The sequence below is a fragment of the Pelobates fuscus genome, chromosome 2, assembly GCF_036172605.1.
Source record: "Pelobates fuscus isolate aPelFus1 chromosome 2, aPelFus1.pri, whole genome shotgun sequence".
NCBI lineage: Eukaryota > Metazoa > Chordata > Amphibia > Anura > Pelobatidae > Pelobates > Pelobates fuscus.
This window is the reverse complement of record NC_086318.1, coordinates 132,876,297-132,904,014: the sequence shown is the minus strand read 5'-3', so window position 1 is coordinate 132,904,014 and position 27,718 is coordinate 132,876,297. Positions and strand designations below refer to the sequence as shown.

Sequence of the window (27,718 nt, the reverse complement as noted above, 5' to 3'; positions counted from 1 at the left end):
GCCACAGTCTCCTGCTTCTTGAAATGTCTGCATTCACTGTGGTGGCATGGCAAACCTGTCTTATCATACTGCCATACCTATAATGTGTTGCTCATGTGCATAGGGGGCGGTCTGGGGTGGTATACTCTTCTCGTATATTATACTGTATTCCTCATCAAAACATGTCTACAATTAGTACCTATCGTTTTTTAGCAATCTACTCATCTAGCTTTCTTCATGTCAAGCGTAGTACATTACCATAGTTAAAAACAAACGTGATCCTGAACTACTGTTTTCAAACAATATAAAAAAAAATGTGCCTGTATATCTAATGCCATAACATATTATGCCAATGTTTACCTACTCTACCGGATGTCGCTGTTGTGGCACACGCCGGCTGTTTGTTCAATCAGTGCACAACCAAAATAAAGAATTTAAAAAAAAAAAAAAAAAACATGTCATTTTCAAATAAAGTATATTAGGTTTCATTAAATGTAATAAACTTAAAAAAAAAATGAAAAAAAAAAATTTTATGACGCTTTTAAAATAATCTACCCAAGGAGGCATATTAGTCATTCTTGCTACCGTAGAATCACTGGTAACCCATATTGCTCCTCTATCATACATCAGTAGCTCCATTTAGACTTTACCTTTCAGTACTATAAATTTGTTCACTGTTGATTGCATTCCAATTTGTTTAGAACCAAGATTGTATGATTAACACTTTCACATTAAACTTTGTAACAGCTTCTAGCCCAGGTGAAACAGGAACTGAGAGAGAGAGAAGGCGTAATCAAAGAAAAAATGCAGTTTTTGACAAGTGAGATAGACAATAATAAAGAATATGAAAATAAAATCTCCAATGCAGAAAGGAAGGCTGCCAAGCTTAGATTGGACTCTCAGGAACAAGAAGCAGTACGAAATCAACTAAAAAACGAGGTAATCTCAACCATTTATAGTCTTTTTGTAAATAAAAATATCTTGTCCACCACTGTTGATGATAAGTGAACAAATGGTGTTTCTGTAGATACCTTTGTATTCTCATTTGACTATTTTGAAATTTTAATGCTCATATATTCAGCTAAACTTTGAACATGTTACAATGTGTACAATTGATCAAATGTGAAATATATCCAGGATGACGATCATGGATGTGAATGGGCATTGTAGATGGTTGAATGAAAAGGATTTCATAAGACTTCATGGAGAGTACAAGGGAAGAGAAACATATTGTATGGCAGGGAATCTTTGGGAATGAAGTTTAAATCTGGCTTATCAAATGTATTGGCGTTGCAACTATTGTACATGCTCAGAAATTCATAGTCAGAATTATTTATTTAGTTTTTGAGAAAAAAGGGTAGGAGAAGGCTTGTGTGCAAGGTTAGGCATACGCTGGGCGAACAAAATGGCACAAGTGAGCAAAATAAGTTTTGAGACCTGAGTGGGGACTAACTGTAGCGCAAGCTACTGAGTTTCTCTAGGCTTTTGCCCGTTATCAGAGTTCTCATATTCTCTGTTTTTGTTATTAAAAAAGCAATACGGAGAACAAGGGTGATGAAAGGGCAGCATTTGATAGTGAAATGGATCCGAGACAAGGCAAGAGAGAGAGACAGCACATTGAAACAAGACAGTGATGATGAGGAAAGTAGAGCAAAGAGGGCAGAATAACAGTGGTAAAGGGTAAATGGCAAGAAACCAATAATGGCAAATTGAAGAAAGGAAGAGTTACAGCGACTAAAGTGAAAGATGCAGATATTAAAGAAAACAAAAACAATATGAGAGCATCCCGAAGAGCCCACAAAATATGGTCGGGTAACGAGAGTTAACTATGAGGAAATACAGAGAGAAGAAAATAAGGAAAGCTCAACCTAACAAGTTTTTCAACAAGTCTCAACATAACAATCTTTATGAAAATTCACTGCTTTGCAATAGGGAAGATGTCCTGTCCTGAATGTGGGGTTCAGGATATAATATAATAACGATAACAACGATATATTCATTTTCATTGACAGCTGGACACATTGAAAGTTACTGTTGATAGGACAGCTACAGAGTTAGAGATTATGCGAACACAAGTTGTAAACCTGAAAAAAGAGATCCAGAATAAACAAAACAGGTACAATTCACCTTAAACTATTGTTTGGAAATGAGCACTGGATATATATTATATTTATTTTTTATTTAAGTTTTGTGTTCCCTCTCAAATCTATATACCGGTACTCAGTGGGCTACAAATGAAAATATGTTACAATTACATATAATACACTTATAATACATGATACATTACAATTATAAATTAGCCCATTCATTCCAGAAGTATAGGACACTACAAAAGGTGCAGTACCTAAAACTTAAAGCCTATTGATTTTACAGGCTCAATATAGCAAATGAACATAATGATGGTCTCACTGAAAAACTGACGTTTGTGACTGAGTCGGCAATGAGTTTGGAAGAGAGAGCTTTACGCATGGAAGAGATGCTGAAAGAACAAGAAAAAACTGTCAAGGTACATACATCTGTATAAGCATCATGATATATTGAAAATATACAATATAAACGTACACCAAAGATTTGTGTTCATGACATCTGGACATAGCTATAATAGACTTATTATGATTAGTAATTATATAGCACCATCATATTTTGCAGCACTTTACAATTATATAGTGGGGTAATTGGCAGACAGAAAAACAAATGACAGACACAACTGGGCCCTACTCAAACTATCTTACAATCTAGAATATATGGTGCCTTTATCGAAGACACGCTCCAAATTTAATTTGTCATCAAGTTTTTTACAGTAATAATCGACTAGAAATAAAATAACCCCAGGTTTCTGATCTCTTATCATCGGTGAACACAGAGCAATGATGATTCGCATCCAGTATAATCTGGTCTAACTACTGATAGAATTGCATATAACTGTTACAAAGCAGATCAGTTTTCAAAGCATATCAAGTGAAATGATAGCTAGGGCATTTAAATAATTTTTTCATCAACAGTTGCTTTTTAAAATGCAATGACCAGAGTTTTTCCAATAACCATTTTGGAGTGGCCATGTTGTTTTTCCAGCACCATGGGAGAGATATCTTTAGCAAGTAAAATATACATAGCAAAGTTGGGTACGATTGGTCTGGTATGAGATATGATGAAAAAAAGGAACTTTATTTTTAAAGAAGATGCTTTCCTTGTTTCGCTGCTATCTATTGGATAATAATATAATGCAAAAAGAGGATAGGAAAAAAATGCAAGAAATGGGAAAATATAGAAGAGGTTAATTTTAAAATGGCATCCATTTAACATTTAAAGATCAATTCTAGGCCATGTGACTGCTTACTATTGATATGACTTACTTGGAGCTTTTAGTGAAAAAGCTACAGACAGTTCTTGTTGGACATACAAAGCTAATTGTTTGGCATTATTCTATTCTTATGATATACAATATGGTTGTGAATATACCTGAGAAAGTTATCTTACTCGTGTAATTGTGTCCCTAGGATTTTGAAACCCAATTAAAACAGATGAGAGAGCTTCATTTCAAGAAATCCCAAGAACTGCATGAACACAAATCAAACGAAAAGAGCGTTGTGGCAGAAATTAATGGAGGTCAAGTTTCATTGAGAAACCTTAATATCCAACTGCAGAAGCTTGACCTGCAGGCTTTGAAACAACAGGGGATCATGTACAATCTGGTAAAAATGCTCTTACATTCCGTTAGCAGGTTATTTCCATATTTACCGTAGTGGGTGATATACATTATGAACAGCAGTTGTTAATAGTTTGTATTATGTTTTATAGTTGTCATCATTTGAGTTCAAAGGCATGAGGAGTGGAGCTTTAGAAAAATGATTTTATGAGATCTCTGAAGTGGAAAACAAAAATTTTTAAATGTGAGACATTATGCACAAAACCTTTTTTCTTATTTAGTATTTAATTTATCCAGACTGGGTTTTTACATGTAGAACACTAAGCTCCAGATTCATTCACGGTGTCATTTAATAAAGTAAGAATTCAAAGTGATTTAAAATGTAAGGCTCGAGTAGCCGAACTGAAAGCATAGTTGACAGGTTGGATATTTTGACCTTCAATTTTCAATTCACTTTGAATTCTCACTTTAGTTAATAATTCTTTCACCATTTAAACACAATTAAAATAATACATGAAATGAATAATTAAAATGAATAATTATACTAAGTTCTAACGAGCATACCAAATATTATGTGCAGTAGCAGGTTCCTTTTATCATAATATTGTTTGTGAATTCCCTTCTGTTTTTTAATTGATTTCCTGCTTATGGCAATCATTTTGGAACAAGGAGTAAGAGATTTGTAACTGCCCTCCATGAGTGTGTATTCTCTTGTGCAGGATTTTCATATCCAGCAACTGGAGCGCAGACTGTCACGTTTAAAAGGAGAGGTCAACACTGATGAAAAGCGTGCTTTGGAAATGAAAATCTCTGAACTTACCAAAGCATTTGAAGAGCGTAAGACTGCTCTTAATCTAATAAATGGGCAGCATAAGAAACTGCAGGTATAGTTATGTGTTGTGAAAGAAAATATACTGAACTTAATTTGTATTTTGAAGTTACAATTAACATTTAGCTTTTACCATTCTGTTACTATGTGCTATTTGTTCTTCCCACATAATTTGTTTTTCGATTTGTTATATTTTTGTCAAAATGCCAGTACCGCTGAAGACTAAAATGAGTAAAATATGAATAGTGCTAATGGCCAGACATTATTGGTATGAATTAACAGACAACTGATAATAAAGTATAGAAAAAAATTGTGTTGAATTATTTTTGAACACAAATAAAATTGTATCATGAATAGGGTGATGTCCGTCATATCAAGCGGGACCTTGACAAGACTGGCCAGGAGAAAGGAGATCTCATCAATAAGATGGAGGAATTTAAACTGTTTAACACAATGACTGAAAAAGAACTGAAAAAGTTGAAAGCATCAAAACAGGTATATTTTTGAATTATTTTTGTTTGGTTATGGATGGTCAGAAATCCATCCTGCATATGTCATGATTTAAAATTCAATTAAATCTTAAGTTCACATCAAGACTTCATCATACCAAGACAAAAAAAAACTATAATGCATTATTTTGTTACCATGTTATTAAAGGATTTGATGGTTGAAGACAACATCCTGAAGCTGGAAATCAAGCGACTGAGGGATATGCTGTACAGTAAAGCAGATGATGTATTTTCATTGGAAAAACGCAGGTTGCAGCTGCAGACTGCAATGAAAGAAAGGAGAGAAGAGATTGCGATTCATAAAGAGATGCTTAAGTCACAGGTCCGATTGGTGGATCAGGAGAGACAAAGCATAAGGTACAATTACAATGCTGGCCTTGCATCTTTTATTTGATATTTTGCAGTTACTTGTTCATATGTGACAATAACATGTCTAATGATAATACTATTTTTAGTAGTTATGGCTTATCTTTGGTGCTACAGCCATTTGGCTAGCTGTGACAGAGAAATGTAGACCACACAGCCATAGTGCAATTGGTTATACAATACTGCTCTGTGTAATACTGTTTTATATTGCGTTGGATACAATTTCTTACTATTGACAATGTGTCCGTAAGTAAAAGACCATCCCTACATCTTGCATGTTGCCACTTACACATGATCTTATTGGAGGCAATATCCCCACTATACTTAAAAGGCTTGTGGCAAGCCTATTAAAATAGGACGACAAGAACATGCCTCAAAAATTTAAAGAATTACCGTTATAAACTAATCAAGTTTTTCATTTAATGAGAAATTGTCATCATTCACCCTAGGAGAAACAATGGGCATTTACTAAATTGAAAAGTGCAGGAGAGGTAAAAAAAAAAAAAACAAGTATAAAATGTATTTACCTTTTGCAGCATTTATGGGTTCTGTGTGTGTTTTCATTCCACTATGCTGTGAGTGTATATGGTTGTCAGCATCTGCTCAAAGTTACCATGCACAGACATTCAGTGACAGCATTGCATGTAATATCACAGAAAAGAAAAGAAAGAGCAGAAGGGGTCTATAACAAAATATAGAACAACTCATGTTGAAATAAAAAAATGGAAAATACAAGTCAAGCATATAGTTTATTTGTTGCAATTAAATAATATGTTAAGCAACATGTTATGTTATAAATATATATTCATCTTTTAGTTAGGTTGATATTTAAAATAAAATGCTAACACACACAGATCCATAGGAAAAATACAATTTCAGTTTAATATCTGCACATACCTGTGTTAGCCATCAAAACCTATATGTCACTAGGACCAAGTCCTAACTGTATTTTCATTTACAGACCCTAACTATACATCACTATACATGTGTCTTCTCTAGCTAGCTCTAACTGAACAATTTCATGGCTGTAGCAAACTGCCAATCTCTACTATTGCACTGATATAAACACACAACAACACCAAGTAAATGTAAATTAAATAGTACAAGTATTATAATTAACAAGGGAATGAACAAGTTCAATATAATGAACTAGGAAATATAACCAGGGGAGATCTGATACAATGGATCACAATACGTTTGGGGGAGGGAACATAACTGTTTTCATTAAATGCCGAATTGTAGTGAATTAAAAGCTAAATCCTAACAGTTAGGCAAAAAAATGCATATCTGGAAACATTCTTTATCTTAGTTTTAGTCATAGCTTGGCTATGTTGTAGTTTCCTTTTTAAATTCACTACAATAACGTTTATACTTGGGTATATATTTTTTGGTTTTTCTATTTGTAGATTGATGTTGAATATCTTCCCATGTAACCGTAGCAGTAAATTAACATCTTAGTGTTAGTGCACCCCTGTTGAATTGTTTTGTAGAAAGACCAGTCATTTAATGCTACACCTCCTTTCACTGTCTAGCTCAGAGCTGCATGACAGACTGGCAAAAGTAGATAAAATGAGGAAGAGATACGAAATCCTAACGATCGCAATGATGCCTCCTGAGGGAGAAGAGGAGAAATCCCAGGCATACTACATAATTAAGGTAAATTAATAGATCAGCCGTAAAGTGGTCATAATTAAACGGCACATGTAAATAAATTAGTGTTCTTGTTTTAGAATGATTTTTCAAAAGCTATTCATTGGCAGTACTTAATTTCAAACACTTCAATCTTTCTGCATTAGCACTTTTATTCTATTCATGCATTAAATACTCACAGTCTGACATTTTTTTTTTCAAAGTATGATGAGATTAAGATATATCTTAATTAGCTGAGCAATCATTTTTAGTTTTCTAATTATACGTGTTTTTATTTGTTCTTTTAATATTCCAAAGATTCATTTCAGAATGTTTCTTTGCCATTAGTTTATTTTTTTTTAAATGTAATTATAATCATAATTCTGATTATTAGACAAATATTCCATTATTTACAAAAAAACTCAAATTAACCAGACATCACTGTGAGGAAATACCCACTCAGGATCTATTCAAATTTTTGCTAACAAAAGAAAGTCAATTGGCTATTTATGTTCTATGTCCGTTACTGTGGACCCCTCATCCCCAGACCTGTGAACTTAGGAAGAGTGGACCTGCCATTTGTTAGAGAGGGTGCAGAATGTTCTATTTCTTCTCCTCCTGGTTTGCGCTCTGTACAAGCTGCAGCTGCAAAGTTCTCTATGTGTGCTGTTCAACTGTGTGGTCTAGGTGTCAGGATGCGGGTCAGTGAGATTGCGACTTACCTCAGGGAGTCCTCTGGCTTTATGGAGGATCGGTTGCATCAGGAAACACTGCCTGCTTTTAATCCCCACCATCTACAGACTAACTGTGCAGCTTTCAGAGTAGTCTGCAAGGGTTGGTAACTGGCTGCAAGGGTTTTGGGTGTAAGTGCATGTGTATTATCCTTATATTAGGTTTAAGTATAGGTTCCAGGAGAATTGTGCACACAATCTATGGTGCTTACTGGATTCATGGGGCACATTGTCGGTTACTATATGATGAGCAGTTTAGGGTAAAATTGGAATTCTACCATCCCTCTGTTGCGACATTATAGATAGAAGTCTTTGGCTTTTGTTAATGATTCAACAAAGAACAGAGCTGTCCCCTTGACCTTTTTGACCTTCTCCTGGCCAAACATCACCATTACAAAGGGAGTCTGTTGGTTGTTTAACAAGTGCCATTGTAGTCATAAGTGCAGTTTTGTCCATCTAGTAAACAGATGTTTTGAAAACTTGAGTACTGTCAGTGGTACATGAGACCTGCTAAAGGAGAGGAGACAGTGGATGTATTAAAAATTGACAGTTGACTAACAATGTACCCCAGAGATAGAGGGGCTCATCATTTATGGAATGGTCTTTCATATGGTATTTTGTTCCATTTTCTCTCAGGCCCCTTTAGTTCCTCTCCGTACCCTAATCAAAATCTTGCCTCTAGAATTTGTCCCTAAGAAAACGCAGGGCAAATTTAAACAAATTCACCACTTCTCCTTTCCAACTGGTTCATTGTTTAATGGCATTAATAATAGTTTTACCAATAAACAAATTGACCCAGGTGAGGTCAAGGAACCCTGTGGCAAATACTGCATAATTAGTATTTGTCTGTAGACTCTATAATGCTTAAAAAAGCGTGGTATTTGGATATAGATCTTACGCAATCAAAACACTCTACTTAATATTTTTTTTTCAGGCTGCTCAGGAAAAGGAAGAATTGCAGCGTACAGGTGATGACTTGGATGCTAAAATTCGAAAAGCTGAAAAGGAAATCAACGCATTAGAGAATACTCTTCAGATTATTAATGGCTGTAACAACTCCTATCGAAAATCTTTTAATAAAGTCACTGAAACAAGTAAGTCTAAATTCCATACAAAAACAAGTGGAATTGAAGCTGCATTTATGGTGGAGCTTCAATTCAATTTTAAAATGCAACAAAAAGTACTCAAAAAGAAAACAGTGGACAGGGGCGGTACAAAGGGGAGGGGCGTGCCGCCATTTTCTCTCTGTTACCAGCATGCTGGTGTCAGATGCCAATTTTGCACAGAATTTACATTAGCCAGCCTGAAAGTTTGACACTGCTGGAGCTGGAGTTATACGTCCATCTATGTATGTGCAGCGTTTCATAGTTAAATGATACACGGAACGACTCCAGGCACAATGACCAATACAAATCATTCAAGTGGTCATGGTGCTTAAAGTAAACATGAATTTACAATTTAGGCCAAAGTGGCAGAATTGGGAGCAAAACAACTGTTTTCAGTTCACCTATATTGCACAAATTTAGTGTGTAACTTTGCTTGTTCCTTGTTTAATGTCAGGTGAAGAGTATGAAGAAAAGGTTCAGCTGGAAGAGCAAAAAAAAGCTGCAGAAGAGAAGTACAGGTACAAACGAAAGCAGATCCGAGAGCTACAAGCAGACATACAGGTGAGTTGTGTGTAAATAGTAATACACTAGATTGAGAACACAATTTACAGTTTTCAAATAAATTAATTCTTTAAAAGTTATGCATAGCAACCATTCTTCTAGAGGAAGTGGTTCATGTATTTACCTTTAAATAAGGGTAACAAGTAACATGTTAGTATATATACCTTCAAATGGCTACATGAAATGTACCCATGAATATCCATGAATTAAAAAAGTTGCCTATCTGGCAACAAATCCCTGGGATCCAATTCTCCTGTGTTGCCAGTACATAGATGCAAATTTTATAGTGGAGTTGTCCCAGGATTTTTAATAGTATGCTTACTTATCCACTATATTTAACAATATTTATAATGTGAGCTGTGAAAAATAAAATGTAAAAATCAACTTTATTCAGGCAACAATGCACCTCCATCTTCGTTCCCATTCTATCATTGTTATAAGCTCTGTCCTGTACACCTGGCAGTCCGCACAAATAAATAATACAGTGAAAAGGAGAAATAAAACGTGTCTCTTTTTCTTCCTCAGTTGCAATGTGTGCCTTGGCTATGTCTGGACTGAACTGGATTGCGAAGTCATTAGCTAAATATTTAATATAAATTTCAAAGAAAATAGAGCATCCCATGAAAACTATAATTATTGGTGACTTTATTAATGGATGGTGTGATTTCCAGAGCAGTGATCATTCCCCTTTAATCAAATCCGTTGTCTCTGAATTAACTTAATTACTTTCAATGTGCATTAGTGAGAACACATCTTTCTTAAAGATAAATAGGAATTACTGAACTTAGGAGTTAAAGATTGATGGGAGTTAATGGAGAGCCAGTAGACACACTTAAATGAAACCAGTGGCATTCTCTGTGATCTAATGCATGCCTATAAGGGATACCTTACACAAAGGCAGTAGTAGTGAGTGTACCTATAGATGTTTAGTTTTACTGGTGTGCTTAAAATTATTGGAATACTTATTCAAGGATGTTCTACATTAAGTAAAATACTCCTCAGGGTGTTTCCGACTCAACCAGCTTTTATTCTCTTCTGACAATAGGCTCCAATCACCAATGATAGAGGTTACTTTTTGGAGCTATTATACTAAATGTGTGCGAGTTTGGTACCATAACAGCTGGAGTTTCAGAGATAGTTCCCTACCATTTAAGCTGAGGAATGCAACTCCCAGCACACTCAGAGCCACACACACAAACAAATCAGTAGCTGGAATTCCCAACTGGGCTGCATTTTCCTACAGATTCTGCCAGTCTGTTCCTGCTGCCATCAGTTTAAATGATGTAATAGATTCCCTGTGTTGTGCATAATAACTCCCTGTGTTAACTATTTCTTATGAAATAGTTAGTTTTAATCTTGTGTTAGCAGAGGGACAAGCTTGCTAAAACCCACAGAATCACTTAAAGGAACGTTAATGTATTCCTAGCGCTATAAAGGCATCTCACCCAACTCTGTTTGCAAAAAAACCTATATCACTCTTATTGTAGCCCTCACCTCTAGCTGGTCTCTGTGCTGCAAGTCTCACCTCCTTGCCTGATGATCTTAGCCAATCCAGTGTTTCTCCAAGCATTAGGAGGCTAGTGCTGTGCCAATCAAATGCTCTGTAGGAGCAGCATTTGCTTGTTTTAAAGCCAGATTAATTTTCTTGTATTTTGATACTGTGATCATGATAAAAAAAACACATATGTATGCTGGGTTGTTTTACAATAAATATTTCGCTGAAATACATGGTACTTTTTGTAAATATCACAGATCTTCCAAAATTGCTTGGTTTCCTAAGCAACATCTTACTTTTTTTTTTTTAACTTAAGTGAGACAGTATTTTTTTCCAAGCTTGGTAGCGGACATAATAAAAAGGGGAACTTATTAAGCTATAAATATAATTTTAAATTAAACAAAAACTTGCTTAAGCCATCAAATACGGAATCCAGCTGAATTTACAGATATAGTATCTACTCCGCATTAGAAGAGAAAAACGAGTTTGTTACTTTTTCATATATGATAAAGCAGTTTTAAATCCAGAAAACCAAAACCTGTATAAAGTTAAAGGAGAGTACTTTATTGCAGGTCATGAAGAACACTTTTGATAGCATGATGAAAGAAGAAGTGTCCTATGAGGACAAGGTGAATGAAATGCTTCCGAGCATCACACAGCTTAACAAAGAAACAGAGGACCAAAAGCAGAAGCTAGAACGGGTGATGAAACAGGTTAGTGCTTCCATTTTTGTGTAGTAACACTTTGTATGCTTATGTGAAAGCCAGTTATATAGCTCAACCTTGAGCCCTATATGTTTATAAAGCACATTTTCCGTAGTTCATATCAATCCTACTGTTTTTAGTAAATAACCCTGACATAACATAAGAAAAACATATAAAATGCCCAGATAACTACATATCCTAACATACTGTCTTACAGTATAAGCTAGCATTCTGAACACTTATTTGAAATATTTTTCTTTTTTTCCATGTAAATGATGACCAGTTTTTATTAATGGTCATTTGTTTGTTTATTTTGGATGGGAAGGGTGAGATCAGGAAGTTGTAACTACAAGAACTGAATATACCAATACCTACAGATTATGATATTCTTTTGCTCTTTACTTTATATTTTGTTTTTGTTACATTCAGAACTTATCCTGCCATTCTTCAAACATAAAAATGCAATTTAAAGGGATTCTATAGTGTAGGGAATACAAATCTGTATTCCTTACACTATAGAGCCCTCTGGTCCCCCTCCTACAACGTCAATTTTAATTTCAGTTTGATCTCGGTTTATATTTTTTATTATTTGCGGTTTCAAGGAGAATGTGAACCATATACTTAATCTTCATACATATATATATATATATATATATATATAATCTTCTCTATATAGTTAACAAAAAAGAGTTTACCTATGAATACATTTTTAGCAGGCTACTACAGTCACCTCAATCTATCCATTGATTTATTTGCATGTACTATCCTACAGTTGTAGGTTTCCCTTCTCAGTTACTCTTGAGTTCTCATCCATTAAAACAGCAGGGACTGTATTTTGGCACCACTATGTGTGTGTGTGTGCGCAAAACTATGTCTTATCACAGAGAGCATATGCAACAGCAACACACTTAGTTTTGGAATTTGTTTATTCATTAAAGCACACAAATTAAACTACTCAGCAAAAGTAATAGAAGCACATAATATCACACTCTTATAGTTTATGTTTCTAATGAACACAATTTGTACAGCTTTTAGTTTAAAGGGACACTATATACACCCAGCCCACTCCATCTCATTGAAGTGGTCTGAGTGCAATGTCCCAATCCCACTTAATCCTCAGATTTAAATCATTGCAGTTTTTGAGAAACTGGGTGCTATCGGACTTTGAGTCCCCTAAATGATGCTGGACGCCTTCACGCTCTGCATTTGGACATCCAGCATCAGTTAAATTCCTACAGGAAACCATTAAAGCAGTGCTTCCCTGTGGGTAGGATATAATGTGCTGACCCAGCACAGATAGATATCAGGTAAGTGACTAAAGGTTTTTTGTTTTGTTTTTTTAACCCTTTAGCTGCCAAGGTAATAGTGATAGGATTTATGTCATGGAATATCTTGTAAGATTGATCTGTTAGATTACTCTACAAAGCTCAATAGATCAGGCAGCCAGTTTACAGAGGGCATATGTTTTTAGTAGACACCAGATATCCAACTCGGTAGGTAGGGGACCACATTTTCCTGGAGCAGAGCGAACCTATTATGAGTGAGATTAATCAGAGTTGCTGAACTTTATTAAATCTGTTTGGCATTTTATGTGGTTTATTTGAACCCTAACTGTACTTTAGAATGTACGCTCCCCCCCCCGATCCAGTAGTACTAAGACTAATTAATAGTCATCTGAGATTTCCCCTCATTACCTATACCAATAATCACTTTCATTTTGAAGCCCTCCCCTAACAAATAGTCCATGCCACGATAATTCTCTCAGAAACTACTGGCCAATATAAAGTGCCCTACTTAGATCTACTATTAAGAACCAGAATGTTAGGACAACGCAGATGTGGTCATCAATGGGTTAAAATGCTAGTGTAAGCACATTCCAAAATAGTTTTTCTAAATTATGCTTTATTAATAGTGTTCCAAACTGATGAAAGAAATACGTACAGCAAAAAAGAGTGAAGGAGAAACACAAGATGAGCGAGATATTAAAGTTCGTGACTTGCGTGACTTCAACAAATCAATCAACAAAATGCTTGCAGGGGCAATGGAGCAAAATCCTGATCTGAGTCAAGCTCTTCAGTTGTATTTCCAACAGGTTTGTAGTTTTTATATTAAAATACAATTTATTTACTCTACAACTACCGAATCTTCATATAAGTATGGTCCTGGGCAGTGAGAAATTAAACAGGACTGAATAATCAAAAGGGACACTACAGCATTTGTAGTGGTTATGGTACCATACATTCCCTGAGGAGCAATCCACTGATAATCTGTCAAATGATTTCCAAACAGATTGACACTTACCTTACATTTCAGTCGGGGCTGATCATTATTATACCTGCTTGTTCATTGGCTGAGAGTGTGAGCTACAACACTTTGTAGTGGTTATGGTTCCTATAGTTGATCTTTAAATAAAACTTAAATGTAGACTCCTAAACTACAGTTCAAATGATGCATTGCCACCTTTTAGACTGGGTCTACCGCTGGCCCACCCAAACATCAACCTGCCTACATAAATCGGTAGTAATAATGTATCTACAGAGGGGTAGTTAATAATATGGAAAAAAAATGCATTGTTTTTAAATACATACACCCTTTTCTTTTTAGTTTGGTTTGGAAATCCCTACTAGCAATTCAACTCCAGGAAGTTCAAGAGGAAGTTCATCAAGAAGCTCACTCTTATCAATCCGGTAAGAGTTTTTTTTAAAAACAAAACGCTTTCTCTTCTCATGGTTTGAGTTTGAACTACCTCTTGACAAAACAGATGACCCATTCCATGCTGTCCACATCAGAGACTTGGAACTGTGGTGTGAGTAGGGTTAAATTCCTGCTCACACAAGGTAGCGCCTTTAAGATTCTATTAATACTTTGGCCTTGATTTAATTTACTTGGATCAACATTTTAAATGATCATAACCTGTTTAGAGAAAAATAAATATAACCTTTCTAATGACTTATCTACAAGAACTCAGATACTTTTATGGTGATTTCTGTAGATAAATGATTTGAGAGGTTTTGAGACAGATTGTGATCATTTGAAATGCTGACCCAAACGGATTAAAGGGTTACTCCAACACTTTATTTTGTCTGTTTTCAAGTAGATTGCTCAATCAGGTAAGTATATATTATATATACTATTCCAGCACTCAATGCTTAGCCTCCTTGGTTAAGAGTAATCAGTTGGCACTTAGCCAATGAGCTAGCACGGCTTCTAGCTCTGAGCACTGGAAATAGATGCAGTGAACATCACCGGATTGGCCTTATGTAAAATGGGCACTCTTGGCACCATAAACACTACAGTATGCTGTAGTGCTTATGGTGTATTCCTTCAATATAAAACACTAAATGAAGATGTCAATTATATCAAACACTGAACTGTATTTCTGATTTTGTTTTTTAGATCAAACTCTTCTAGATCTTCATCTAGTTCAGGTACTTCTCCACGTATTAAAGTGCTTGAGCTTGGACTACCTCCTGCTTCTCCCTCATCAAGTATCTCATCAACTCGCAGCTTGAAGACTTCTACCAGAGAACGGTCTCAAAAGGGTCACAAATAGTAATGATGTCAAATGAAAAATTACACATGAAGGCAAATAGTATAAGCAACCCTTTTTATTGTTGTCTCTCAATACCAGACTCTTCCCTTATTTACAACAAAAAATATCAATGTGTAATTCAAAAATTATCTATTTTTACTTCAGGAGGTATACTTAATCACAAAACACAACCCAGCTTGGGAGTCATTTATTATTCTCTTAAAATAAAAGTGATAAAATTGTACTCCTGCATTAAAACAGTGTTCTTCAGAACCGCTTGCAACAAAAGCAAGTATTACATGACAACTTGCTTTTGCACAGGTAAGTAAATCACAACTGCACGCCAGTCCCTGAGAGTGTATCTCGAATAAAAGGTTTCAATTACTTTTTTCTTCTTCATATAACAACTCAAATTGAACACTTGAAAATAAAATAAGCACACTACTTAGCAAGGTGAAACTTTATTAAGAATACAAGGCCTTTTATCACAAATTGGACTTCACATTTCATGGACATGGCTTACAATGTTAATTTAAATCAATATTAAAATAAATACGGCAACAATGGAATTGAGAATGCAGTGAGTTTTTTCCAACCGTTTGGTCCTCCAAACACAGAACTTTGTACAAAAGGCTTTAGGAGCAGCTAGCGATGTAATAGCAGAAAGGTTTACTTTTCAAATGTGCACCTATCGATAAATATCACCACCTCAGACCCAGTGAGAATACCCGGTTAATTAGCCCTTCGTTCAGGAAGATTGACTCACCTTGCTCATAAAAAGATATCCTTCAAAAGCCGACCTGTGTGCAAAACCTTGCAAACAGGTTCAGGGACCACTGCATTAGATAAGGCATTTTTCTTTCATCCTTTATAAAAATAGGTAATGTTTTTTTACACCCACTTTAAAAAAAAAAAAAAGGAAAAAAGTAAAAAAACAAAAAACGGCTAGTTTTTCAAATAGAGGTTTGCATACCAAAATTGATCCTGAATCAGGGGATTAAAATTGGTATTTAATGATTGGCAATTTTTAAAAAAAATGATAATGCACAAAGGTCATTGGTGTTAGAGCGACAGATAGCAGGAAATGCATAAAACCATGTTGTACTAATTTTGCTTGCTGCCCTTTTCCTTCTCAAACTCTGCAATCTGGCTAAGAATATTTAATAAATTTCCAGGCAAAACCTTGGCAGCAGATGTATTTCCATTTTGCGCTTTATCGGTTTCCAGTCTCCTTGCATTTTCTTTACATGGTGTATCTGATTGTTGTGATCGAGAACTCTTTGAAGTAGACTGCTTTTCAGCAGAATCGGATTCTAACCTTCTATTGTAATATTTATGACCTTGATATTGTTTAGGGTAGTCAGGTCTGTCATCTGTTTTCTTGTAGCTGTAGTCCGTAGAATCTCTTCGACTAGATTTGTGTTTACTACTTTTAGCCTCGCTATTTGTCCTGCTGCTACTAGCTTGAGTTTTTGCACTGCTGTATGAATCCCGGGAATCTTCAGACCTGCCTCCATAAGATTCCAAGATCTCCACAGATGAAGAGGACAAAGATCTGTATCTTGCTTTGTCATTTGAAAACCTCCTACAAGAGGCAGCCTTTTCACTTTCTTCTAGAGCTTTTTTCATATCACACTTGCGGTTTAGAAAGGAAGCGGATGTGTCTGCCGGAGGACTGTAAGATTCTTCATCCTTATGTAAAGGAGCATTAGAAGAATATTTTTTAGATTGACTTGAGGATTCTGAATTTCTTTTACGCCTCTTCTTTTTTTTATGCTTGTTATGACTGTAAGAGGATGAATCTGAAGAGCAAGAGGTGTCTGAGGAAGAACTACTTGATGAAGATCGCTGTCTGTGTTTCCTCTTCCTAGAATATCAACCATTAGAATTTCAGGAAAACCACCTTGATCTAGTAACTACATTTAACATTGCTTAGACTCTCCAATTTCAGCTGACACAAATGTTTTCCTACCCATTAAGATTAGTAAAGTGCTATATACAGGAGTAACTGAGAATTTTGCATTTGTGGTAAAGGCAATCAATTTTACTGTAATTTGACAACCACAATATAAACCATACCTTCTTGGCACTTCTTTACACAGATAATAATTAAGATGAATTGATAATAATAATGAGAAAAAAATAGCCATCTCTGTGTTCCTATAACAATGAGAACTAAATGACACAGGAGGGGAAAAAAATCCAAATATTGGTAGTAATCCATCATAGCATTTGCACTTCTTTCTAGTCACCATTTCTATTCCACTTGACTATTTTAAATCATACCTGTGTCATTGTTTCTGAAACCATATGATGTGCATACCTTTTATCTTCTTTTAGAAGTTTACGCAATTTTTCTGCGCTTGTTTCTATTTTCTTTTCTTTGGGTTTCTCTTCTTTTTCATCATGTGTCTCTCTTTTTTCCAAAGATTTCTTTTTTTAAACCCAGTTATCAAAAAAGAAATGTTAATAAAAAAAGATTCCAGAGGAAATATCAGTATACACCCCACCCCAGAAATGGCAAATAATAAAACCAATAAATTAAGTGTGCAGTTGGCAAAGATCAGGTTTTTAAAAAAAAAAAAAAAAAAAAAGTGCAAGCAACCATTTCCCAGTTACAAAAAGGTGTATGTTATTTAGATAATAATAATACAATATCATGGATAATTGTGTATTGTAAAAATATTTCAGTAATGTGCCAGTGGAATGAAAGTCAAATAATATGTAGGAGCACAGTATCCAGAAAAACAATTTTGTACAAAAGTTTAGTTTGAAATTGATCAACAGTAATTGGATTAAATCATTTATTTCATACAAACCAGTTATTGAAAGACGCAGGTCCATTAAAAAGGTGGTGGGTTACGAATCACAGTCCAGTTTCAATATGTAAAGAGCAATAATGGATATTCACAGCCACAGCATCAACCGTTCAAAGCAGGAGGAGATACACATAAGAGAAATACATCATCAGTATTACAGGAAAAAATAAACACCTTTTATCATCATTAAACAGTACTTAAGAGGGGGAAGGGGGTAATATACCTGGGCTACTATTTAAAAGAATAAGAGCTCAAGCCCAGTATTTATTTTGGGAAACTGTATATTGTTTTCTTTCCCAATAGTTCAGCTGTATCTGTACTAGCTAGGAGTAGATTGAGAGAATATAAAGGATCACCTGCATGCATTGGCGCACTTTATTTAATGCCTCTTCGGCTTCTGTGAAGGTCTTGTCTATACTCAATGCTTTCGTGTAATAACTTTCAGCATTCGGTAGTTTATCTTCTTCTTCCAACCTAAAAATTAGAAAATGTACACATAAGATGTTTTTACAACAAACCAGTAACTTCTGACACTTGCAGGGTTATTTACTAAAAATATAAGTCATTCAGTAATCAAAGTACATTTCACATTTTAGGTCAAAATAGCCCCAATCAAACTTTTGGTGAATTTTAAAAATTCAGCTACTCTGTCCTACAAATTGAAAGTGAGTTAATTAATCATAATTTACATTCAGTAAATACACTATTGGAGTTCAGACAGGAGTGAAAGACAGATATCAATGTTGAGTATGCCGAGACCTCATATGAGGCTTGTACAAGTTGTGACCAGTACATCAAACATTGCATTAGAGTTTCAATAAAATGCCAACACAATTGCTAGATAAGCATGAGACAATATAAATACTGTCTTATTGTGTCAATTGGCAGAGCTTCTGTCACCATATCAGGCTTTACTATGGCAGATCTTCCAGAATCCCAGTGCCACATTCTATTGTAAAGAATCAAAGAACAGATTTCAAACAGAGACCCATTCTATTATTTTCCAGATATGCTGGTATAGCAACATTTTAAACAATATACTCACTGGCCACCTCTCTCCACAAGAGTTTGGCAGAGATATTTTCTTGCATTTCGATGAGTAGGACAGTTTTCAAGAGCAATCTCAAAATCATGTATTGCTTTGTTAAGGCTTCCCTTTGTAGCATAACTGGAAGAAATTGTAAAACAAGTCAAAAAGTCTATAATATGCAACGGCGACATTAAAAAAAGCTTAAGAGAGCACACAAAATGTAATGAACACATTAACAGAGCACTAACAGGATTTGTGTATGACCCCAGGTTTCCCAAAGAACAACCTCAAAAGTTCTACTGTATGCCTACTCCTACAGCATTGTATGAAATAGGCTCATAAATTAGCAGATTAATAGATGACTGTCAAATTTTGTTTGACTGAATCCTTTTAAAAGTATACCTCAAGAAAAAAATGGTATGGCAGCGGTTTATAAATAATAAGGTTCCATGACAGACTGTGCTAGCAATATTCATAGACTGTATCATATATATATATTATTATATTCCTAAAATATATATATATATATATATATATATATATATATATATATATATATGGCACCCCATAATAGGCAGTGTGACATGCAGTTTTCATAATTTAGATTTGTTGTAGTTCTGATAACCACTCAGTTTATTTATATAGACTATAAGACAAAGGATACAATCAAGTAAAAAAATAAAATAAAAAAACAAAACATTTTTATATGTGCATAATGTACAGATTGAATGTATACCAAAAAAAGTGACTAACATATGCACACGTTGCCCAAGAATGGCACAGAATTATTGCAGTTGTAGACAAAGATCCTCTTTGGAAGATTGTCTCAATTTAAGGAAAAGGTTCAAACTAATGAACTCAAAATTATTAAACATCAAAATTACATTCAAAAATACAACTTAAACTAAAGTAAAGATGACAAAACCAAAACATGAGAATGAATACAACAGATGTTGTAGGGAAATATTCACTAATCAAACAGATTAAGAAAGGAATTGGTATGATTAAAGGTTTTGGTAGTAACTCACAGTGCACCTCGTGCTACCAATGCTTCAACATTTTGTGCATCAATTTCCAGAGCTTTATTGTACTCGCTCATTGCATCTACGTGACGCCCCACTTTGAAGTAATCAACTCCTATCTTCACACTAGACAATAGCACCAAAATAAATGTGTTAGTGACAGAAAACAGAAATGAAGAAAAAAAAAAAAACAAAAAAAAAAAGTTAATATGCAAGAATTACTTACCACTTTAATGCCCAAGAAGAAGACTGTTTCTTCCTCAAACAGGGAGCATAATCTTGATCAGAAAAATTTTCCCTACAAAAAAAAATAGGAATAGTTATGGAGCAGAATTAATGTTAGCAAACATGTCTAGTAGGTATGAGTACATCTAACAAACTAGGGTACCCAGATTGTTGAAGGTCAACGGGAAATCAGAAAATAACAGACAAAAACACAACTACCTTTGAAGGCCTCTTATTAAGGATGGTGGATTGGATTCACTAAGTCCTAGTTTGTCAAGGAGAAACTCTACAGTAGATGGGTTTGAAAATGCTAAGGAATGTTGCAAAACCTTTTCGTAAGTGTTCACACTGCTGGAGGACATTGCAGCACTTTGCCTAGGAGGGAAAAAAACAAAAACAATAGTTGAAGACTGGTAATAAGCCCATAATTTTTTATAAATCAGGATAACATTTAAAGTTCTTATTTTAAACTACAGGACCATCTCTCACCTATTGTTCCAGTTCTGGTTACGCTCTCCTTTTGTCTTCAATCACATATGCCATCTTTCCTGCTTACTAAAACCGTTTTGCCCCCTTATATCAAAAGCTAAATACCAAGTGAATTTTAACTGCTTGCAGAAAACACATCACATTTTAAAAACCACCAGTACTCAGTGATATGTACAATTAATGACTAAGAATGGAATTTCCACACAAAACATGTGAGGTTCTAGAATTTGTTGCTGTACCCTGGTCATATTAAAGAAGTTTGTTTAAATTTTCCAATAAAGAATGGAACTATTCTACTGAACGTTCCGTTTTAAAACATTACTCTATACAAGTCATTGTTGGATCAAAATGTATTGAGACTGCATGTAGACCAGGCTTTGGAGCTACTAATTATAGCCCCAGCGGGAGAACCTTTCCCGAAGGTTGGCTGGAATTTTAAAAAACGGTTGGAAGGCAGAGTGAGTTCATTTTGTTTATGTATATTTAAGTAATTCCCACACAAAAAAAACCTAAAACTATACAGGTTTAATGGCCATTTCAAAGCAATTATTTTATTTTCTTACTTGTAATATTCAGGCATTTCTTCTGGGTTTATTACGCCCAGTTTAACTGAAGACATGTGTGTAGGTAGAGAAGATTTCTGCAGAGATAATGTCAGCTTTTCATGATATCGGTCAATATCCTTTACTGCAGCTAACATATAAAGACATTTAAAGTTTTCATTTAGTTCATTGCAAAGAACAGTATTACATATTGAAGTCACTGTACAAAAAAAAAAAAAAAAAAGTACATTCTGGGCACCAAAACAACTTACCGTATTTTTCGCTCCCATAAGACGCACTTTTTTTCCCCTCAAAAGTGAGGGGAAATGTCTGTGCGTCTTATGGAGCGAATATGAAGCTTTACTTACCTGTCTTGTAGCGTTGGCCGGCAGCACAGGGCGCACCGCGGTACTGGAACTTGAATTTCAGGTTCCGGTTTCCGGCGGGACTGAAAGGAAGTGTGCACAAGCTGAGTGCGCACTTCCTTTCAGTCCCGCCGGAAACCGGAACCTGAAATTCAAGTTCCAGTACCGCGGTGCGCCCTGTGCTGCCGGCCAACGCTACAAGACAGGTGAGTAATTATGGGACAAGGGGAGGGGGACAGTATGGGAGAGGAGACTATGGGGAGGGGGTGGGTGAAGACTATGGGGAGGGGGTGGGTGAAGACTATGGGGAGGGGGTGGGTGAAGACTATGGGGAGGGGGTGGGTGAAGACTATGGGGAGGGGGTGGGTGAAGACTATGGGGAGGGGGTGGGTGAAGACTATGGGGAGGGGGTGGGTGAAGACTATGGGGAGGGGGTGGGTGAAGACTATGGGGAGGGGGTGGGTGAAGACTATGGGGAGGGGGTGGGTGAAGACTATGGGGAGGGGGTGGGTGAAGACTATGGGGAGGGGGTGGGTGAAGACTATGGGGAGGGGGTGGGTGAAGACTATGGGGAGGGGGTGGGTGAAGACTATGGGGAGGGGGTGGGTGAAGACTATGGGGAGGGGGTGGGTGAAGACTATGGGGAGGGGGTGGATGAAGACTATGGGGAGGGGGTGGGTGAAGACTATGGGGAGGGGGTGGGTGAAGACTATGGGGAGGGGGTGGGTGAAGACTATGGGGAGGGGGTGGGTGAAGACTATGGGGAGGGGGTGGGTGAAGACTATGGGGAGGGGGTGGGTGAAGACTATGGGGAGGGGGTGGGTGAAGACTATGGGGAGGGGGTGGGTGAAGACTATGGGGAGGGGGTGGGTGAAGACTATGGGGAGGGGGTGGGTGAAGACTATGGGGAGGGGGTGGGTGAAGACTATGGGGAGGGGGTGGGTGAAGACTATGGGGAGGGGGTGGGTGAAGACTATGGGAGGGGGGACACTATGGGACAGGGGAGAAAATAAATATTCTGAACAAACTGTCCCATAGTAAGACACACTATGGGACAGTTTGTTCAGAATATTTTTTTCTGGGTTTCTTCCTCTAAAAACTAGGTGTGTCTTATGGTGAGGTGCGTCTTATGGAGCGAAAAATACGGTAAGCAAGATAAAGTTGTTAAGTGTCATGTGGTTGCAGGAGTCATCTGTTTTATGAGCAGTTTAACCCAAGACCTAAAATTCAATCAAGAAGCCTTAGACTGGCATCACTGATAAGTTAAGAGCATTTAAGCTGACACTCTCAGCCTCTCACTAGCTCCCACTTACAAAACTGGCTATGGTCCTTCTGGCACCATAACAACTTTCTTATGATTACGTTGTTATGGTGCTCCGGGTGTTCCTTTGATAGTGGAAAGCTATTTACAACATAAACCTTACATTGGAATTAAGTAGCAACACATTTTACAAAACCTCACCTTGGATTAAATCTCCAGTCTGATAATATGATAAAGGATCACCATGGCTGCTTTGAGAAGGCACATCTCTTATAGGACATAATGCCTAGGAGAAAAATAAATACAAAATCACAATTTTTGTACAGACATAAATGCCTCTCCAAATTTGTACAGTATGGCTAATTATTTTTCCCCAAATTCATTTTGCGTAAAAGCACAAATCTAGCCATTTAAATAGTAAGGAAATTTTTAGAAATTAAGAACTATATACTTACACTTATTTCCAGTGCTGCTAGATCTCTTAAAATGCCACTGCCCATTGCCATTAGCGCCATAAAAAAACCAAAGTCACGAATGGAGGTTATCTTTCCTATTACAACATCACCACGCTCTACATCCCGAAAGAACAGTTCCTTCTTCTCTACATTGGGAACTTCCATGAACTGCTCCAAAGGGGGCATCACAGCATAACCTGGAATTAAATTAAAAAAGGAAACATTTCAGTTATGGGAATATAATACCATCTCAGTGTCCTGGGAATATCATAAATAAGATTGAAAATCCGTCCCATAATACAACCTTGTATCTTTTATATTACAAGAAAAAGAAAAAATGAAATAAAAATGTTCAATGAACTTTGCCTCACAACAATTGTAATGCCACAGACAGTTTTCCTCCTGATGTGGAATACAACATACATATGCAGAAATGCACATGGTTGCATGTAGATAGACACATGTGTAAGACAGAAAAGCACGGAGTAGCGTAGTGACTGTCATGCAGAGGCCATAGGCAGGGCTGGATATACATTTCAGGTGCCTGTCCCCTTGATCTCCCGATCCCCCAAAAACGGAAAATAAAAAAGGAGTTTAATGACATTATTATTGATTTGAAGTGGCCATGGTGGCTTGAGTCTGTATGTGCAGCATTTCTCACTGCACATACAGAAATTGACCCCTTAGCTGACAGAGTTGTATTTTAACCTCCGTCCGTATCATTTGCCAACCAAGAACAAAGTTCTGACCTGGTTAATGTCAATGCCAAAAGAAAATAAAAAAAATAAAACATTGAAAATTGCAATATATAATTTAAACATTTTGGACACATCATAAAGACAGTCATTTTAAATATTTTACTAATAGATTAGCGGAGTAAGGGGCTGAAATACTTTGCACACCTCACTTTCAGCAAAACAGGCTATTTGGATTTCAGCAGACTACCTTCTGTTGACTCTGCAGATTCTGAGTTCTCATGTACATTTGACTTCCATGAAAGTGCAAAGAGTAGATCAGCTTTCCTTGCAATAAATTGCTGAACTTCAATGTTATCAACATTCCTTTCTTTCCTGAGAAAAGAAAAACATAATGTATACAGTTAAATGTTGTGCATGATGAGCACAAGTGTGAAAAATATAAGCAAATACTACAATTTAAGTAGGAACGGTCACTTGGAAGGATTTTTAATAAAATGTCTACTAATACTCTACATTTAACAAATATGTTATCTTTATCCTGTAAATAAGAATCTTCATCTTGGCGCCCAGTCATTGCTGCAAGATCTTTCCTTTATACTTGGCATATACAAAGCATACAGAAAAGTGAAAAATTAATCATGACGGGGAGTGGGGGATGAGTTATTAAAAAGTGTTCTTAAAAGTTAAATTCCAATTAAACTATCATTATGTAGTGAAACAGAAAACTTGTGTGTATGCAAAAGGAGACCGAAAGCTTGATACATCTGGATAAAAAAAAGGATAAAAGTAAATGATAGTATGATGCAAAAACAGCATCAGATTAAAAAATAAATACAATTTTAAAAAAAGCCAACAAATTAATTGCACCAAAAATTAGACATAAAAATGTCAACAATAATCATCAAGTGTTTACATTTCTTTTCCCCATTAAAAAAGTTGTGCCCTGACTGAACTATGATGTAATTTGCTAAATGGTCACTTCCCAAGAAGTGATAGTTCCTTGTTCAGTCACTTCAGCAAACATTATTTCAGCATTTACCTGGTTGAATAATGCATTGGAGGTAAGGGAGGTGAAAACGTTGTGGCAACTTTGCTGCCCCATGATGATGCCTCAACATTAACATTAGCCACCTGATGGGTTGTACTCTGCATAATGCAGCGTTTCACAGCAAAAAAAAAACAAAAAAAACTGTACATCCAGACTCTAGGCCCACTTCATATACCGGAAGTGACCATGGTGCTTGGAGTAACCCTTCAATTACTTTCCCTAGCAAGCATGTAAATTAAAGAAGTTTCCAGTTTGGGAAAGCAGACCCTCTTTAATACAAATTAAAAATGAATCTTACAAAAGGTATTCACTAAAGTGAGATTTCAGTTAATTTTAAATTCAAAGTGAAAATGCTTCCAGTTTAGCTACTAAGGCCCTTAAAAGGACACAATAGTCACCCAGACCACTTCAGCTCAATGAAGTAGCCTGGGTGCAATGTCCCTCAGGTTCAGAGAAACTGCTATGTTTACATTTGGGGTTAAGCCAGCCGCTAGTGGCTGTTTTCTGGGCAGCCACTAGAGGCACATCTGCGACGCTGGAGGCATATTATGCTTCCATCGCGCAGAGCGTTCATAGGAAGCATTGAAAAATGATTTCCTATTGACACCTTGAATGCACTTGCACATTCGGCTCCGCTGACGTCGGGTGGGGAGGAGAGGTCACCAGAAAAAGGTTAGCTGCTGAATGGGTTTTAACCCCTACAGCGCCACGGAAGGGGGACCCTGAGGGTGGAGGGCACCCTCAGGGCGTTATAATGTCAGGAAAACTGCTTTGTTTTCCTGACACTATAGTGATCCTTTAAGGTGAAATTCACTTTGAAGTCTCACTTTAGTGAATAACCCTAATAATATTACATGAAAAATCCTAAACACAAGACTCTCAATGTATTATTCAATGGTGTAATTTCCAGAGAAGATGCAGTTCCCCGTTAAAGGAACACTCCAAACCCCTAAAGTGCTTTAGCTTGTGGAAATGCTTTCTGTGTGAAGAGCGTGTCCTTTTTTCAAACCATTTTGCAAAAAGTCTAGATGTCTATAAAACTTTGTGAACTTTTATAAATTATCATCATTAAACCCACCCCCAGCTATCAATCTGACAACCATTCCTGTTACTTACTGGTTTGCTGAGAGGAGCTAAACTCAAGAGGCAGCAATTGTTCAGAGCACCTGATTGATAGGACTGCTCATTGAGCTTAACTGGGAAACATGTGACAGGGAAGTCACAGAAATCCTAGGCTGGGAAAGAATAGAAATGTTTGCAAAGGCTGCAAACAAGACATCTGCAGCTTTTGCAAGCTTTTCAGCTGCGTTCACAGCAATGCAAGGTGTACATGGTATACACCTAGTATGGTAGGTGTAATAAGCACTGTAGTACATTGTGGGGTTTATTCACTAAGCAGTGGATTGTAGTGATTTTAAAACTGAACTTAAAAATTTAGGTTAAAACAGCTGTAACTAAAGGTAAATTTATACTTTTTTTTCAAAAGCTGCTATTTAGTTTTCAATTCACTATATGTCACGGTTTAGTGAACGCCCAGGGTGAGCCGTAGCATTCACAGTAATGTAAGAGGGAGTCATACGGTACAGCAGGGGTAGGCAACCTTTGGCACTCCAGATGTTGCGGACTACATCTCCGGACACATGGCCAGCATTAAGACTGAAACAGCATTATGGGAGATGTAGTCTACACTCTGCAACATCGTGATTGCAGTAGGTTGCCTACCCCTGCAGTACAGTATGAAACAAAGTACTTACAGAAACCAGAGGTAGGCAAGTTATATAGTGAAACAGTGTATAATCCAGAGGCGGGCAACCTTCTGCACTCCAGATGTTGCAGACTACATCTCCCATGATGCTTTGCCAGCATTATAGCTGTTAGAGCATTATGGGAGGTGTAGTCCCATAGCACTCAGAGTAAGATTTTGTTTTTATAAATTGTATGAATTTACTTGGTAATAAAATTGTGCTCAATCAGTGGTCAAATTACTTGTATAAACAATGCAGTCTTGCTCTCTAGGACTAACCTATGTAGATAACTCGCATTATTAGTGCCTTGCACCCCAGCCATGCACTCACACCCCCAATACAGCTATCCCAGCTGTTGGAAGTGATGGGAGGTTTGACAGTGTGAGCAGCCAGTCCCGGGTAACTGATCACCGAGCTGGCTGGCTCTCGGTCACCATGTCTCCTGTCCCCCTGGGGGCCCAGCCATGTTTGTTACCTGTACTGCGGCCATTTGGACAGGTCGCCGAGCAGCTGCTGGAAGCCCGCATGCTCGTGCTGCTCGCACCGTAACAAGGACAGCAATGTAGGGCCGTGATGGCTGAGACACTGCCGCACTAGGTCTTTATCCATGGCGCAGCCCTTCACTGGCAGCAACAAGGCCAGCTCATCACACCACGACAACCATTGCAATGCAGGCCGAGCAACTGCTCCGCTACGCCAATAAGAGCGAGTGTTATTGGTCGGCACGGAGTGTGGCGATGAAAGCTGCCTCCTGATTGGTGACTGTTGGGGAAAGCGAGCGGCCATTTTTACTATGGGCAAAATGACCATTCCAGTAGGACCAGAGCAAGTTTCACGAGTTTGTCATAATAATATTAAAGCAAAAATACAAGTTTATAAAATAAAAGTATTCAGATACATGCAGGGTTGTTCAATAAACTGAATTATGGATA

General features: G+C 36.7%; 2 protein-coding genes across 3 annotated transcripts in view; one reads left to right on the top strand and one right to left on the bottom strand.

Moving 5' to 3' along the window:
* The window catches only part of CCDC39 (coiled-coil domain 39 molecular ruler complex subunit), a 45,048-nt gene extending 29,567 nt beyond the window's left edge, over positions 1-15,481 (top strand). The window contains exons 7-20 of the mRNA XM_063442695.1: positions 727-918; positions 1,992-2,095; positions 2,353-2,485; positions 3,477-3,671; positions 4,345-4,509; positions 4,812-4,949; positions 5,112-5,320; positions 6,862-6,985; positions 8,624-8,783; positions 9,250-9,356; positions 11,424-11,564; positions 13,468-13,647; positions 14,160-14,242; positions 14,952-15,481. Coding sequence (XP_063298765.1) covers positions 727-918; positions 1,992-2,095; positions 2,353-2,485; positions 3,477-3,671; positions 4,345-4,509; positions 4,812-4,949; positions 5,112-5,320; positions 6,862-6,985; positions 8,624-8,783; positions 9,250-9,356; positions 11,424-11,564; positions 13,468-13,647; positions 14,160-14,242; positions 14,952-15,108 — 2,088 coding nt within the window. The 3' untranslated portion in view covers positions 15,109-15,481. The remainder of the gene's footprint in view (positions 1-726; positions 919-1,991; positions 2,096-2,352; positions 2,486-3,476; positions 3,672-4,344; positions 4,510-4,811; positions 4,950-5,111; positions 5,321-6,861; positions 6,986-8,623; positions 8,784-9,249; positions 9,357-11,423; positions 11,565-13,467; positions 13,648-14,159; positions 14,243-14,951) is intronic.
* A 48-nt stretch (positions 15,482-15,529) lies between these two features.
* TTC14 (tetratricopeptide repeat domain 14) lies at positions 15,530-27,460 on the bottom strand. Of its 2 annotated transcripts, XM_063442698.1 has the most exons (12): positions 27,262-27,460; positions 24,238-24,365; positions 23,296-23,492; positions 23,042-23,126; positions 21,236-21,365; positions 20,403-20,558; positions 20,185-20,256; positions 19,965-20,084; positions 18,952-19,074; positions 18,263-18,380; positions 17,411-17,520; positions 15,530-16,954 (listed from the first exon to the last, which is right to left on the bottom strand). In XM_063442698.1, the coding sequence occupies exons 1-12, from the start codon at positions 27,393-27,395 to the stop codon at positions 16,192-16,194; spliced, it is 2,136 nt and encodes a 711-aa protein (XP_063298768.1). In that variant the 5' UTR covers positions 27,396-27,460; the 3' UTR covers positions 15,530-16,191. The 2 variants fall into 2 exon arrangements, 1 of the variants encoding a protein (XP_063298768.1); XR_010086594.1 differs by lacking the exon at positions 15,530-16,954 and having other exon boundaries at positions 17,433-17,520; positions 17,907-18,380.
* Between the last annotated feature and the right edge of the window lie 258 nt (positions 27,461-27,718).

What these genes read in the sequence shown, in the direction of transcription:
- TTC14 (XM_063442698.1), bottom strand. Translation starts at nt 27,395, where the DNA reads ATGGATAAAGACCTAGTGCGGCAGTGTCTCAGCCATCACGGCCCTACA. An exon ending in CTTGTGGAGAGAGGTGGCCA is followed by an intron (nt 18,381 to 18,951) that starts GTGAGTATATTG and finishes TCTAATTTTTAG; the next exon opens with GTTGGAAGAAGAAGATAAAC. An exon ending in AAGTGCGCCAATGCATGCAG is followed by an intron (nt 17,521 to 18,262) that starts GTGATCCTTTAT and finishes GTTTAAAAAAAG; the next exon opens with AAATCTTTGGAAAAAAGAGA.